Genomic DNA, 13,816 nt, shown 5'->3' with positions numbered 1-13,816 from the left:
ATGCTTTGCCGATTCCATAGATGCTCGGCTGTGATAAGGTAATTGTGCAAGAGCGCAGTCTACAGCCCATTAACGCTGGACTCGGCGCAAACTGAACTTGGCGTGGCGATCTAAAGGGGCCAGAGAAGGTAGCCCAGCGCCATCCATCGGACACTTGGTCTTTTGTTCAGGCAGCTGGGAGCTTGGGAGGAGTCTTCCCTCCTCAGGCTCCCCAAAGGTTCCAGGAAACGGAGATTCCGCTTGCTCACGCACCCCCACCTCCTTCTACCTGCAGGTACGCACGCGCACTCCTGGGTGCACACCTGCGAACACGCACACGTCCATGTACAGGCACACTCACATGCTCTCCTACACTCTGACACAGGTACACACACGCTCTCAGCCTCCCATATGGCTACGTGCACCCTCACGGGCTCGGTCACCTCTGCCCCCAATCCATCCCCTTTGGGCTACCGGAATGGAAGAAACTCATTCCCACACCAGGAGTGAAGAGAAGACAGGGACTGCCGGGCAGAGGGGAAGGTTTCTAGAGATATTCGGGAACACACTGTAGAGATAACCTTGATTGCATTTCTGGAAGCCAGTGGAAAGCAGTTAGCAGGAGCCCAGAGGAGCAGGAGGAGGAGGAGGAAGAAGAGGAGGAAGATGAGGCAAAGAGAAGAGGAGGAGAGGGGAGGGGAGGAGGGTGGAGGAAGGCCAGGAAGAAGGGCAGAAAGAGGCTCACCCAGATCCTATGAAGAGGTGGGCCTGGGAGAAGCCTATTACTATTATTGTTGTTATTTACCTTGGGAACTGGACTCCAACATGTACTATTTTGGTACTGTTCTATTTTTCTGGGGCAAAGGAAAATGTCAAGCCAGAAAATGTCCCAGTTTCCCTCCCATTCCTATTCTGGTTTGGACAGATATTTCAAGGTCGCTCTTCCAAGAGTGGGACTTCTTACAAGAGAAATCATAATAGAAGATTGCGGGAGTGGGGGAAAGGTATTCTTTTTCAAGGGTGCCCCTTCATAGGCGGCACTGAGGAATTCCAGCTTCCGGAACCGAGGGAGCCTCCAGAAGGTCTTTTGTTCATGGATATTCCATTTCTCTCCCTACCCCACGCCCACCCCCTCCTCTCTCATTATCAAACATTTGAAGATTGAATAATTCCATTTGTTGACGTCTTTGGCCAGAGCCTCTGAAAATGCAAAAGGCCCGCCGAAATCAAAACCCCTGGTTTTCAAGGTGGATTTATCACACTTTAAAAGGAGATTCATTGGGTAATCGCTTTCAGAAAGTGCTCATTGCACAGGGATCTAAAATAAAAAGAGTGTCCTCTCCCTTGGCTTGGGGGAACAGGCCACTGGCCACTGGGGGCAGGGACAAGGAAGCCCCAGTTGTGGCCCTCAGTCTCTTACCCATTGGACCCATCAATTCACAGTCTGGGGCGGGAGCATCCAGAGAAAGGCCAGCTTCCCCAGCTGATGTCAACCTGGCTTCTTGCTCCTGATCCTTGGGCGTAGGTCTCTCTTTCCCATTGGGAAGGCTCATTTGGGGAACTTGGGAGGAGGAATTCCTAGGAACATTGTTGTTGCCCTTAAAAGGAAGTGTGGCAGGCAGGAGGTGGGGGACAGACAAGGAACTCAGAGGGGACAGGGAGAGGTAGAGGTAGGGATCAGTTACCCAAGCCAGAGAGAGGGAATACAAGAGTACTTTCTAGAGGGAGGGGATGCTAGAATCAGGTGGGCTGGGCCTGGAGATGTTCCTTTAGAGATAGCCCCAAGTAGATGCAAAGCAGGGGAGGGACCCTTCTGGAAAGTCTTTGCCCAACCCCATCTGGACCAAAGAAAGGGCTTTCCCAGGAAACAGGTCTGAGGTATAGCCTGGTGCATGCGATGGAAGTCCCTACATACTTCAGGACACCATGAGGTAGGAGGTGGTGGCTATGATGAACAGATTGAGAGAGGAAAACACTGAGGAGAAGTCAGAAAGGCAAGGAGTCAAAGGGGGTGGGGACAAAAAAGAGATGGAGGGGCCCACGAGACAGAAAAGTGTGTGTGTGTGTGTGTGCGCGTGCATGCGCATAAGACACAGAGACAGAGAGACACACAGACCAAGACGGAGAGAGAAGAGGGAGGGAGGAAGAAGCAGGGAGAGAGACAGAGATTAGGGTGAGGGGCTGAAGGGAAACTTTCCAGGCCAAGTCCAGCCTAACACACACAATGCAGACCTGAGCCCCTCAGCGCTTACAGTAGCAGCTGGAGGTCTTAGGAGTTGATGAATGTCTGTGTGGGGAGTGAATTTGGGCAAGGGGGTTAGCCATGAGGAGCTGAGAGGAGAGGGAAAGATTTTTTCCCCACCCCCAGCTGCAGCCACCCCAGTTCCCAGGTGAACCCCCCTTTCCCCCACTGGATGTGAAATCGCCATTTCACCCCGCCACACTTCTTAATTGTTGCAAAAATCATTTGTGAAATTGGTCTCCAACAGGCGAGAACGGCCACGCTCATTCCGACAGACACCCCCCTTCCTCCCCCTCCGTCTGCCCCGCGGGAGCCCACGGAATCCCCAAGCTGCAAAAACTCAGGGTTGGTGCCTCCAGCAGAGAGTTTAGGGGAGCCTGCTCGGGGCCTCCCTGGCAACTGGACCCTCTGCTGGACCCTCTGCAGGGCACGGTGGGAACCAGGCGACAGACAGGTTAAGTGGAGCCCCGTGAGAGACGCCTGGGGCTCAATGTCCCCAGCCTCAGCCAACTGGGGGGCCCTGAACCGAGGGGTGGGGCTGAGCTCTCCCCAGTCAGTGAGGAGGGACTGAAGGCTCCAGGGTCCACGCTGGCGCGGCCCAGAGGTCTTTCCTGGCCCCGGGAACTGACCGAAACAAACATTTACACCTTCCTGACTGCGCTGAGAGCTAGCCAAGGCAGCATGGAAGCGACCCCAAAACATAAACACAGACACAGACCCTCCCTTAGAAACACAGAGCTACTCAGACGGCCTACAGGAGACCTACACACAAACCCACCTTCACCCAGACACAGGCAAAGACGCTCCGGGGTCCACTCACAAATACAGAGAATCTGTGCCTTAAATCCCTCCAAGCCAGGACGGAAAATACTGATGAATGAATGAGTGAGTGAGTGTACAACATTTTGTAATATATACATGTATATGTGTGTGTGTGTGTGTGTATTGTGTGCCTATCTGTGTTTATCTGTAATATACATACATATATATATAATACATAGCCACCTCTGGAAGTCAAGGCAGGCCAGACCCTCCAGCAAGACAAGAAGTAAAGGGCCCCAAATCTAATTCATTTTCCCCAGATACACACACTGTGGCTTCAAACTGCATCTCCCTGTCCCTCTCTCAGGGGTTGTGGGTATGGTGGGGTACACCTCCAATGAAGAAAGGGGCCCAGAAAACCTTGTAGGGCCCCTATAACTCAGGCAGCCTGGCACCCTGACCTGGGCAAGGGACCCTGGTGTCCCCCTTTCCAATTCCAAAGCGACTTGGACCCCCCTCAATTCTGGAGCCACCAGAGGGTGTGGGTTTAACTGCTTTTCCGTAAGCCCCCATTCCCAGAGCGCCTCCCCGCCAAGAGCCTGATGAGCCCCTTTGCTGGGAGAGAGGGAGAGGAGGGTGTCTGTCACATGCTGAGAGGGGCAAAGGTCACAGGTGAGGAAAAGGGGAGGGCAGGGGGGCACACTAAGGCCAGCCCGAGGAGAGCCCCCCAGGCCAAGACAAGGCTGACCCCAGGACCGGGAGAGGGCGGGCAGGGGGCGGGCTGCGGGGTGGGGGCCGAGATGGAGGGCTGGGTTTATTTTATTGTATTTTGCCTCCAGTGCTGGGCCGGAGACACTCTTTCCCGGGGGAGACAAAAGGCCTGCTGTCCTGGCGTCCTGCCCCGCTGGGAGGGCGTTTCGCCCCCGGGACTCGTGTCCTGGGGCAGGGGCGTCTGGTCACTCGGGCAGGGGAGAGCGCAGAATTGCAGGACCTCTGATCACCACCCCCCCTCTTGACCCTTTAATTGGGACACCTCCCCCCTCTAAATTCTGAGCGGAGGAGCTCAGAATTGATGGGCTGAAGGTGGAACCAAGTCCTGACCCGCCTCCCTCCCAGATCCTGGGCACCCACTTGCTGTCAGCCTCAGGGCAGTGGACTGCCTGCTGGAAAGGGGTTCTGGGTTGTGGCCAGGGGGCCTGAAGAGGAAGAGGAGTTTAAACCCGGCTGGAGATGGGTGAGGGGAAGGGGAAGAGGAGGGGAGAAGAGATAGTTCCTAACATTTGGCACACTCAGTTTTCTAAGCACTCTGGGCTTTTCAGAGCTGCAGGAAGCTGGGCAAGAACTGGACACCGGGGCTGAGACATTATTTCACAGAGAAAGTCATAAACCCTTTCCTTGAAGTCACCCTAGGCCAGTCCCCCATGTGCCCTACTGGCGGAAATTTCAGAGTGTGTGAGTGAGATGAAGGAGATGTGCAGTCAGCCGACTCTGACCCTGGGAGGCCAGAGAAAAGGCGAGAATCCAGAGGAGCCACCAACCGGAGGCAGACATTCCCAAGCAGCCGGGACGCCGAGAGGGGCGGCAGGCGACCAGGGGGCCGGGCACTCGGCCGATCTGGCCCATTCGTCAAAAGAAGACACTTGCACAAAGTTGCCCCCTCCCCTTCTGCGCCCTCCCCCAGCCCCCGCGCCTTGCTCCCTCTGTGTTAACGGGCGGTTCAAATTCTCCCCCAAAAACGAGGTCGACCCGGGGATTAGAAAAGAGAAAAAAATATATTCGTTGGCGATTTCTTTTCGTTATTGGTCCTCGGCTCCCTTCCGCCCTGGCCCCCTTCCCTCCTCATGAATAAAAGAAAAGTCCGAACCTATCAGATCTCGTTCGCTGCCTCCCCCCCCCCCCCCGTACTCCCGTTGAGCACTTTTGCACAACTTACCCAGCGGATCACTCTCCCCCTTGCTTGCCCTCTTCTCTTCCCAACCCCGTCACCCCCTGTCGCCTCCCCTCAAGCCCCGAAACTCAAGAGCCACCGCCTTCCCTCCGCAAGCCTGGTGGGGGGCGGGGTGTGAAAGCCGGTGCGAGAGGGAGTCGGGAGTGTGGTCTGGAGAAAGGCGTGGAGAGGAGTGCGGGGAGGGAGCGAGCGAGCGAGCGAGCGCGAGAATAAATATATAAATAAATACGAAAGAGAATCCACTCGGCAGCCTCTCGGCGCAGAAACTTTGGCCCGGAGCGCGAGAGCGCGCGGCTGCCAGTCGGACGCCACCCCCAGCCCCGCTCGGCAGCCCGGCCTCGCCTCCCGGTTCCGCCCGGCGCATCCGCCCGCACAACTTCTGGCCGAGCGGAGCGGGCAGAGGCGGACTTGGGGTTGCTGTGTTTGTTTGTTTGAACTTCCTTGTCACCACCTTCCCTCCCCCCAACCTCCGCCCCCACCTCGCCCCCCTCCCCAGCTTCTGGACGCGTTCGACTGCAGCCGGGGGTGGGGGGGTGGGGGTAGGGAGCGTGTGTAGAGGGGAGGAGGGGGAAGAGGTTAAAAAAAGAGAAGTGGAAGAAGAAGGAAAGAAAGAGATCGCAGCAGGGGTAAAGGGAGCGGACGGGAGGCGATTTTTGCCGACTCTGGATTCGTCCCCGGCGTGCGCAAGAATGGCGGCCCTTCCCGGCACCGTACCGAGGATGATGCGGCCGGCTCCCGGGCAGAACTATCCCCGCACGGGGTTTCCTCTGGAAGGTAAGAGCGCCTGGGCTCGCCGCGCCTCCGCTCCTCCGCCGGGAACCCGAGGTCCTGGGAGAGGCAGCGATCCCCAAGGGGGTGGCGGCGCCAGCGGCAGCGGGAGGGGAGGAGGAGGGGCCCCTTCTCTTCTGGGGACCGAGTCCGGGCGCTGGACCCCCGGAAGTTTCCAGGGGCCGACGCCTGTCCGTTTTTGCGCGGCTTTCAGTGACCGGCGGCCGCGGCTTCACAGGTCGCGGGCTCTGGCCTTCCCCCGCAGGGCGAACTCCCGGCCGCTTTCGGCCCCTAGTAAATTTCAAGTCCTAGCGAATTTCAGTTCGTTTCCACTATTTTCAGATACTTTCCCCTCGGATACTTTCTCAGCTCTCTGCGTTCGCCGGCTACAGCGCTTTCTACTCTCGTTTCGAACTGTTCCTTTTTTCACTCCTCGTATGGTCCTCCAATCCCTTTTATTTCGAAATACCAGCGATATGGGATAGTTTATATGTCTCAACTAGGAAGGCTATCCGCTTCTTCCGAAGCTCCAGACAGAAACTCCTGCCTTTTGGTTTGGAAACAAAGTAATTTGAAATAATAAATAGTAACGATTTTCCCCCCAAAACTTTTCACTTGGGCTTCGGAACTCTGCAACTCTCCTGGGAGAGACCCTCAGGACCGTGAGCGGGCCCCGCCGTGTCCAGACAGGGGGAAAACGTGAATTCTCTAATGTGTCCTCGGTCAATACCCAGCACCGGGGTGAGCAGAGAGGACCGACAGGGGACGGGTTCCCGGCTGGAGGAAAGGATGGGAGCGCGCTGCCAAGACCCTTTCCTGCGTTTTTGTTTTGTTTTCTTTTTAAACTAATGGAAGGCCTTCGACCTGTCAACCGAGGGATCACTGGGTTTCTGGGGGTGGGTAGCCCAGGGTGTCATACAGAAGTGGTGAGAGATAGGTGCCACTTTCATTTTTTAATTACTCTTCTTGTAATTGTCTGAGCCCCTTGTGCGTGAGGAAGGGGAAAGGAGGCGGGGAGGGGATGCACGGGCGGGCAGCCTGCGATCTGGGGAGGGAGGGGTCCCTCTGGCAGCGGGATGGCGCGGGTCCCTGAATTAGACAGAGGCGAAGAGAGTGGCTTCGTGATCAAGTGCGCGCGAGCAACCACGCAGGCGGGAGAGCGCGCAAGCCCGGGGATTTGCCGTAGCACTCTCCTGTAGCGAATGCAAGTAAAACAGGCGGCCGAGGACGCGCGGCGGATTAGAACAATATTTGCCCAACATGACGGAGAATACTGAGGAGAGCCGAGCGCCGGTCGCTAAAGAGGCTCTTGAATATAAAGTTGGGCGCTCGAGAGCTCTCGAGCGCTTAATGGCATATCCCGCCACGGAGACTGAGTGACTCTGACTTGGCGACGCACGATTTCTGATTAAATCCGAGGGTGGCTTCAGACACCTACTTTTACAAAGAGAGGTGGGGGGACCGGGAGCGCGAGGGAGGAGGCGGCAGGAACCGCTCGGCAGCCGAGCCCCTTCTCGCCTCCTCCCTTCCAATTATACTGGCAGCTCCCTCCACTCCCGCGTCTGTGAAATCGTTCTAATCTGCCAGATCTCTGCAGCCGCCTGGTCCCCAAATTGGGGGGGATGGAGGCCGGATTAGTGCACCGGGTGTCCCCCAACCTTCTGTGAGGAAATTGTGTAGACTTTGCATTAAGGCCTCCGAGGAGCTCTCCCCTCCGCAGCAATACAGCAGGGGTGTCTGTCTCCCTGGTTCCCAAAGTCACCCACACAGAGACTCTGGCCCCTCTGTGTACCACCCTCACAGAGCCTGCAGGGACAGATCTTGGATTTCTGAAGCCAAATAGGTATTTGATATGGGAGCTCGCTGACAGCGGAGCGTTTCCCCCAAATCGCCCCAAAACGAAATTAGAACTTTGAGAGGGGTTGGAAGCAAGGACAGTCCCTCAAGGGACAGCCAGGTGACCCCAGAGGCAGCGACCAACAGCTTCGTGTCACCAGTCCCTCGGCTGTTCAATTATAAGTAGGACAGATCTGCTGCCCAGGCCAGGGCTGTAAATACTGGTAATTAACCAGCCTCTTCTGGCTCCCCCCAAAATGGATCAGTCTTGACCACTTAGGGCATGGAACTGAGCAGAGAGAGGGGCCACATCTCGCCTGCAATTGGTCTCCCGAAGAGGCAGGCAGACCTGCGGCCCAAACTGCATCCTGGGGGACCGAGCCCCTGGTCCCACAGACTCCGGAGACGAGACTCCATCAGCCTCTTGGCTCTGCCCTCTCCCTCCCCATTCTCAGAAGCATCAGATCCCTCTCCAGTGTGTCCTCATTCCCCATAGTGTGGCAGGAATGGGGGCACACGGCATCTGGGGGACTGTAGCAGGCAGCTGTGACTTTTCTCTCCATCCTTCCAGGACCCTCTCTCAGCTTTCTGACAGTTTTTTCCTGACCTCTGAACTGCCGCACCTCCAAATGTGGGGAACTCACAGTCCCTCTGTCAGGGCTCTTGGGGCTCCAACAAAACTGGAGTCAAGGGGTGTGCTCGCTGTCTCCTCCCCATCCTCACCCTGTGCCTCTCTCCTTCCTGGTCTCCCGTCCCTTCTCCAGTGTCCACACCACTTGGCCAAGGCCGGGTCAATCAGCTTGGTGGGGTCTTCATCAACGGGCGACCCCTGCCTAATCACATCCGCCACAAGATCGTGGAGATGGCCCACCATGGCATCCGGCCTTGTGTCATCTCCCGTCAGCTGCGTGTGTCCCACGGCTGCGTCTCCAAGATTCTCTGCCGCTACCAGGAGACCGGGTCCATCCGGCCTGGGGCCATCGGCGGCAGCAAGCCCAGAGTGAGTGTCTTTGCTGCAGAGCTGGCAGCCTGCCTTCCCATGGTTGAGGGATCCTGGTTGTGGCCCCTCTCACTACCTTGTGTCATCCAACACCACTGGGGTGTCCAAATGCTTCCTATGGAAAGTACAGGAAGAGGGTGTCCTCACCCCCAGATGTCCCTCATTATTTGGATTTCTAGGGGATAAGATAACTGAGGTTCCAGGTTGCCCAGGACTTTGAGGCCAACGAGTCATCCCTGGGCTGCCCCTACATCTGCCCCGACCCCCAGCATCATCCCAGACTAAGGGAAATCTCCCCCCTCAGTCTTGCCTGAAATAGTGAGCGGGGCGGTGGGCGGGGGGGATCCCAAGAGTCCTAATTAGGTTCTATCTTATTACCCATGACTACCCTATGCACCTGGCTGCCTTCCTTGGAGCCAGGCACAGGTTTTGTGAAAGGGTAAAGCCAATCTCCAAAGGGGGGAAAGGGGAGGGACATGGGAACCAGAGCCACCAGCCTGGCCTGGGGCTCTTGGGAGTTTGATATTAAAAGTGTCTCCCTCCCCCCAACCCCATCTTTCCACTCCTGCTCTCCCACCTCTACCTCTGAAGCAGGTGGCGACTCCGGATGTGGAGAAAAAGATCGAGGAGTACAAGAGGGAAAACCCAGGCATGTTCAGCTGGGAGATCCGAGACAGGCTGCTGAAGGACGGACACTGTGACCGCAGCACTGTGCCCTCAGGTGAGAAGGCAGCTGAGCCGGCCAAGCACAGTCTGGCCGGGTGCCGGCTGAACGGGGCTGAAGGCGGGACAGGACAGGACGGAAGGTGATGAAAGATGGGGAGCTCCAAGGAGAGTTGTGAGGAAAGGGAGCAGGAATGAAGAGTTAGGGCAAAGGAGGGGATCAAAACCGAAAGGAAGATGGACGGACAGAAGGAACAAAGAAAAGAGAGAAAATTAGGAAAGAGAGAGAGAGGAGAAAGAAGAAAGAGAAGAGGAAGGAGGGAAGGAAGGAGGGACAGAAGGAGGCACAGAAGGGGCAAAAAGTTATCCTGTAAGGCTGGGTGATAACAGGAGCTCCCTTGAGGCTTTCTTTCTCAGAGAAGTGGCCTAGAGAGATGGGTCCGTCCTAGGAGGGTTGATCTCCATGGGCTCCCTGGACCCCTTTCCCCAAGTCACTCTTTCTGTTCTGTCAGTGCCACCAGCCAGCAGTGGCTCCCAAGGAGGCCTCCACCACGCTGCCCGTGAGACAGAAAGCGGCCTGGGGTGGATGTGCGCGTGTGCACATGTGTGTGGGGGGCATCCAGGCATGCAGCGAGGGGACACACACCTGGGTGTAGAGGTGGCAGCCACAGCGGCTGGAGGGCCTCTGGCAAGGTCCTGGGGAAGTGGGTGTGGGTGTGAATGCATCTAGGCGATGTGACCGTGTCAGGCACAAGTGTGTGCAAGGAGGAGTATAGGAATGCCACCGTGAGAGTGTCCCAGGGGAGTCAGCTTCCCTAGCCAGTGACTGTACTTGGATGTAAACGCTTAAATGGGGAGGGGGGTTGTCAGTGGGTGTGAATCCCCTTGCAGTGTGTTGCAGGGACGGACTGCGTCGCTTTCTCCTGGGGGCCCAGGTCGCCCGGCTCCAATGCCCCAACAACTTATACTTGCTCTTTTGCCTTTGAATTTCTGAGGTTTAGTGAGTTCGATTAGCCGCGTGCTCAGAATCAAGTTCGGGAAGAAAGAGGAGGAGGATGAAGCGGACAAGAAGGAGGACGACGGCGAGAAGAAAGCCAAGCACAGCATCGACGGCATCCTGGGCGACAAAGGTAGGGAACCTCCGAGGGGGGGCGAACCCCGCATCCCCGCGCGCGAGGGTGCGGGCCAGTGGTTGGCTTCCGCCGCCCAAGGCTAGCGACAGCACTTTAGCGCGCGGACTCGCAGCCCCGGGCGGAGCCGGGAGTCCCTCGGGGTTTGCGGAGGGCGCCCCCTCAGTGCGCCCCGGACTAGGGCAGAGCGCGGAGCCCGGGCGCAGACGGCCTTGGCGTCCCCGGGGAGCCGGCTGCAGGTTGGTGCACTGCGCGCCGCTGAGCGCACGAGCCCCGCGCGCAGGGCCTGGCCGGGCACTCCGGGGCGTGCGCCCTGCGGGGCCCGCGTTTTGGCGGCTAGTCCCAGTCCCGGTGTGGATCTATTATTTATAGGACGCTTGGACAAGGGGGCGGGGGGCGAGGAAGGAGGAGCCGGCCTGCGGCTCCCTAAATGAATTTGTTAACCAGACCCGCACACGCTCTCTAAACGGTCCCTTGAAACCCTGCCTGACAGTTGACTGACCGCTGCAATCAATAAAAATTAGCGAGGCCCGCCGCCTAACCCTCAGCTCCGCGTTGCCAGGGCCCGAACCGAGAGCGTGGCGGGTGGGTGCAGATGGGTGCACCAGTCAGGCACTTGCCTCTGGCGGGGCCAGTCGTTGAGACCAAGTTCCCCAGCGCCCAGGATCGGAGGATCTCAGGCGGGGAGAAAGCTTCCGACTGCACCCACCCTCTCCCCCCTTGCAGCGCCGCTGCCCCACCGGCTGGAGTCTGAGCCTTGCGCCCCGCTTTTTCTCCGGTCTGCTAGGGAAGGCGTTTATCTTTCAAGCGCCTGCACACCCGGGGAAGGGGAGTGTGCTTGTATTTATTGGCAGGGGAAGTTTCGGGAGAAGGGAAAGTCTTCCTCATTATCCCCTCCCCTTGAAGTTCTCTTTGAGACTTGGTAAGCGTGCCTTAAGTGGGGGAGGGAGGGTGAGAAACAGAAGTAGAAGGCCCAGAGTCACAAAGACTGGCTGGGGAAAAGAAGCGAGCTCACAAACGGGCATGCCGGGAGGCAGCAGCAGACAGGAAAGACAGTGGTCACGCAAACCTGCAAAGCGCTCGCTTTGGAAAAAGTCGGGGAGTTCCCCAAACCTGGAAACTTGTAAAGAGCACATTTGGCTTGAATTTCTTTCCAGAGGTGTCTCAGGGTACCCCTCTCCTTGCCTCCCGTGAACTCCTCGCCCAGGTCTCTCTCTCCAGTTGTCAGTAGTCTCTCCCAACCTTGAAGATGAACTTCACAGACAAAGCCCGCTTCCAAACACAACACCCAGGAAGGCCCAGCCCCCACAGGCCTGGTTGAGGGGGAAGGTGGGAGGAGGGGCAGGGGCAGCCCCTTTGAGAGAGCAGCCTAGGGCTGGGGAAGGGGCGGGCTACTGACATTCAGGGCCCCAAGTGGAGCCCTGTCCCGCCAGGGACAAAAGGGCGAGGGATGAAAGCGAGCGAGCTGTGCCTGGCACCCCACTGTGCCGGGCCGGCCTCGAAGCCTCGGGTCTGCAGTGGGAAGTGCCCCTGTGCTGCTGAAGAGCCCCAGGCTTGGCGGAGGCAGCCCAGAGCCCTGGGACCCCTGCGGGGGGACCCACTCCTGACTTCAGTTTGTATCGGAAAGGGACTTGGTTGGACTTCTTTTTTGTGGGGTGGGGCACATTGAACTTGAAATGATCTTTCCTAGAGAAATACCACACAGCAGACACCGTTTCTGAGAAGTACCGGGGAGAGGCAGAAGGAGGTTTGGTTTTATTTGGAGACACTTTAGTGTGTGTGTGTGTGTGTGTGTGTGTGTGTGTGTGTGTGGCGGGGGTTTGTCCAGCTCAGTCTGTGAGGAAGCAAAATAAGTCTTTTCTGAGAAAGAAGGAAAGGAGAGGAAAGGGATAGAAAGCCTGTGCTTTGGGGATCCCTTTGGCTCCAGGGAGTTCGGGTGCTTCTGGCGCGGGTCAGGGCTTACAAAACTGGCTCACGGGCAGCTTCGCTGGAGAGAGGATTTCCCTGCAGCAGAACCAGGAAGCTCCAAATCTCCAAGGGTTTAGGAGGAGCCTGGCGGTTCCAGATGGGGAGGCAGAGAGCACAGGAGCTGAGTCTGGAGAGGAGCTGCAGAAACGAAATGGACTCCGTGGGTCTGGTATCCAGAGAGCCTGGCAGGTTTTGAGTGACAGTGGGCACATCGGGCGCTGGGACCGTGAGCTGGAATGGCTGCATAAGCGCATGTGACTCTCTGGGTGGCTGTTTGTCCGTGGGCCTTTGGATCATTGTGCCGTGGGTCGTATTCTGTGCAAGTGGGGTTCTGCGTGGATGTGCAGGGTGACTGTACGTGGGTGGGAATGGGCAGAATGACAGTGGGGATGAGGGAGGGTTGTCTGTCCCTCCGGGGACAAAACATATCGGCCCCCTGAGTACCTGGGTCAGTAGGCAGGCATCCCAGTGAACCACCCAGCTGGAACCTCTCCTCTCTCTCCCAGGCCCCAGCCATCAGTTTCATGGCCAAGTTAAAAGTGAAAAGACCTCCTAACCTCCACCCAAGTCGACCAGGTGGGGAGAGGCAGAGATGCCTCAAAGGGCAGAGCAGGGGGAGGGGTGCACACCCACAAACTTTGTTTTGGTTTCTTGCTCTTGACAAATGCTTTCTCCGGGGGGTTGCCCCTCTCATGGCGGGGAGCCTTCCAAGAAGGGGTTTAAGAGCTCTCCTCTTTAAGCGCTAAAGAGAGATCCCTCCCTGAGTCCGTTTTTCCCTATCGTCCGCTTGGCATTTAATAATGTTAAGACTTATTAGAGCTGGTAATGAAAACTGGGGCTGCTGAATAGGAAACTGTGTTGCAGAAGGGTGTTATAGCTCCCAGGCATGGTAAGAAACTATTTATCCGCAATCAGTCCTCACTCTCAGAGTTTGAAGCACAAACGTTAAGTTGAAGGGTTTTAAAGCAGATTAAATTGAGCTTTTATTTCTGTGCACTTTCATCTCTGAACAGCTCACTCCTGCTCCCCTTGGGCTGATATTCATGAGGCTGTTCATATTTTTTTTTTCTCTTATCCTTGTTAAGACTGAGTTATTAGGATTGTTGGTTGTGAGAATTTCAGACCACAGCGGATAGGGGCTCCAGCCATGCTCTGCTCACCTGGAGAGGGAAATGGACAGTTCCTTGCCCTCATCCACTTGGACTCTCTTCTCCTCACCCCTTCTCGGAGAATCAGGGGAGACAGACCAGAGACCCAACCGGGAAAGGATTTGAGGAGGAATGGGAAAGAAAAAGATTTTCCTAGCTTGAGCCCAGGGAGACTCTGGTGGGAAATTTGATAGGGGTTTGCAAAAAGTCAAACCATTTCTCTGCGGGAGCTAAGGGAGTCAGTGTGAAGAAATAATAATAATTTTAAAAAGGCAATAACAACAGCAATAAACAATAAGAACACCAAAGCCTCATGCATCTGACAATGTACAAACTTAGGCTGAAACTGACCAGATCAGACATGGGGCTCCA

The 13,816-nt window shown here is 56.6% G+C and overlaps 1 protein-coding gene across 2 annotated transcripts in view; it reads left to right on the top strand.

Annotated features, from left to right (window-relative positions):
- Positions 1 to 5,620: 5,620 nt before the first annotated feature.
- PAX7 (paired box 7) overlaps positions 5,621 to 13,816 on the top strand; it is a 94,181-nt gene continuing 85,985 nt past the window's right edge. Inside the window, exons 1-4 of one of the 2 annotated variants that reach the window (XM_036115521.2) lie at positions 5,621 to 5,705; positions 8,300 to 8,535; positions 9,127 to 9,256; positions 10,200 to 10,328. In XM_036115521.2, coding sequence (XP_035971414.1) covers positions 5,621 to 5,705; positions 8,300 to 8,535; positions 9,127 to 9,256; positions 10,200 to 10,328 — 580 coding nt within the window. Of the gene's footprint in view, positions 5,706 to 8,299; positions 8,536 to 9,126; positions 9,257 to 10,193; positions 10,329 to 13,816 lie in introns of both variants that reach the window. The other variant, XM_036115520.2, reaches the window with a different exon arrangement.

The sequence above is a fragment of the Halichoerus grypus genome, chromosome 5 (assembly GCF_964656455.1).
Source record: "Halichoerus grypus chromosome 5, mHalGry1.hap1.1, whole genome shotgun sequence".
NCBI lineage: Eukaryota > Metazoa > Chordata > Mammalia > Carnivora > Phocidae > Halichoerus > Halichoerus grypus.
The sequence above is the reverse complement of the archived record's forward strand: the minus strand, read 5'-3'. Positions and strand labels throughout refer to the sequence as shown.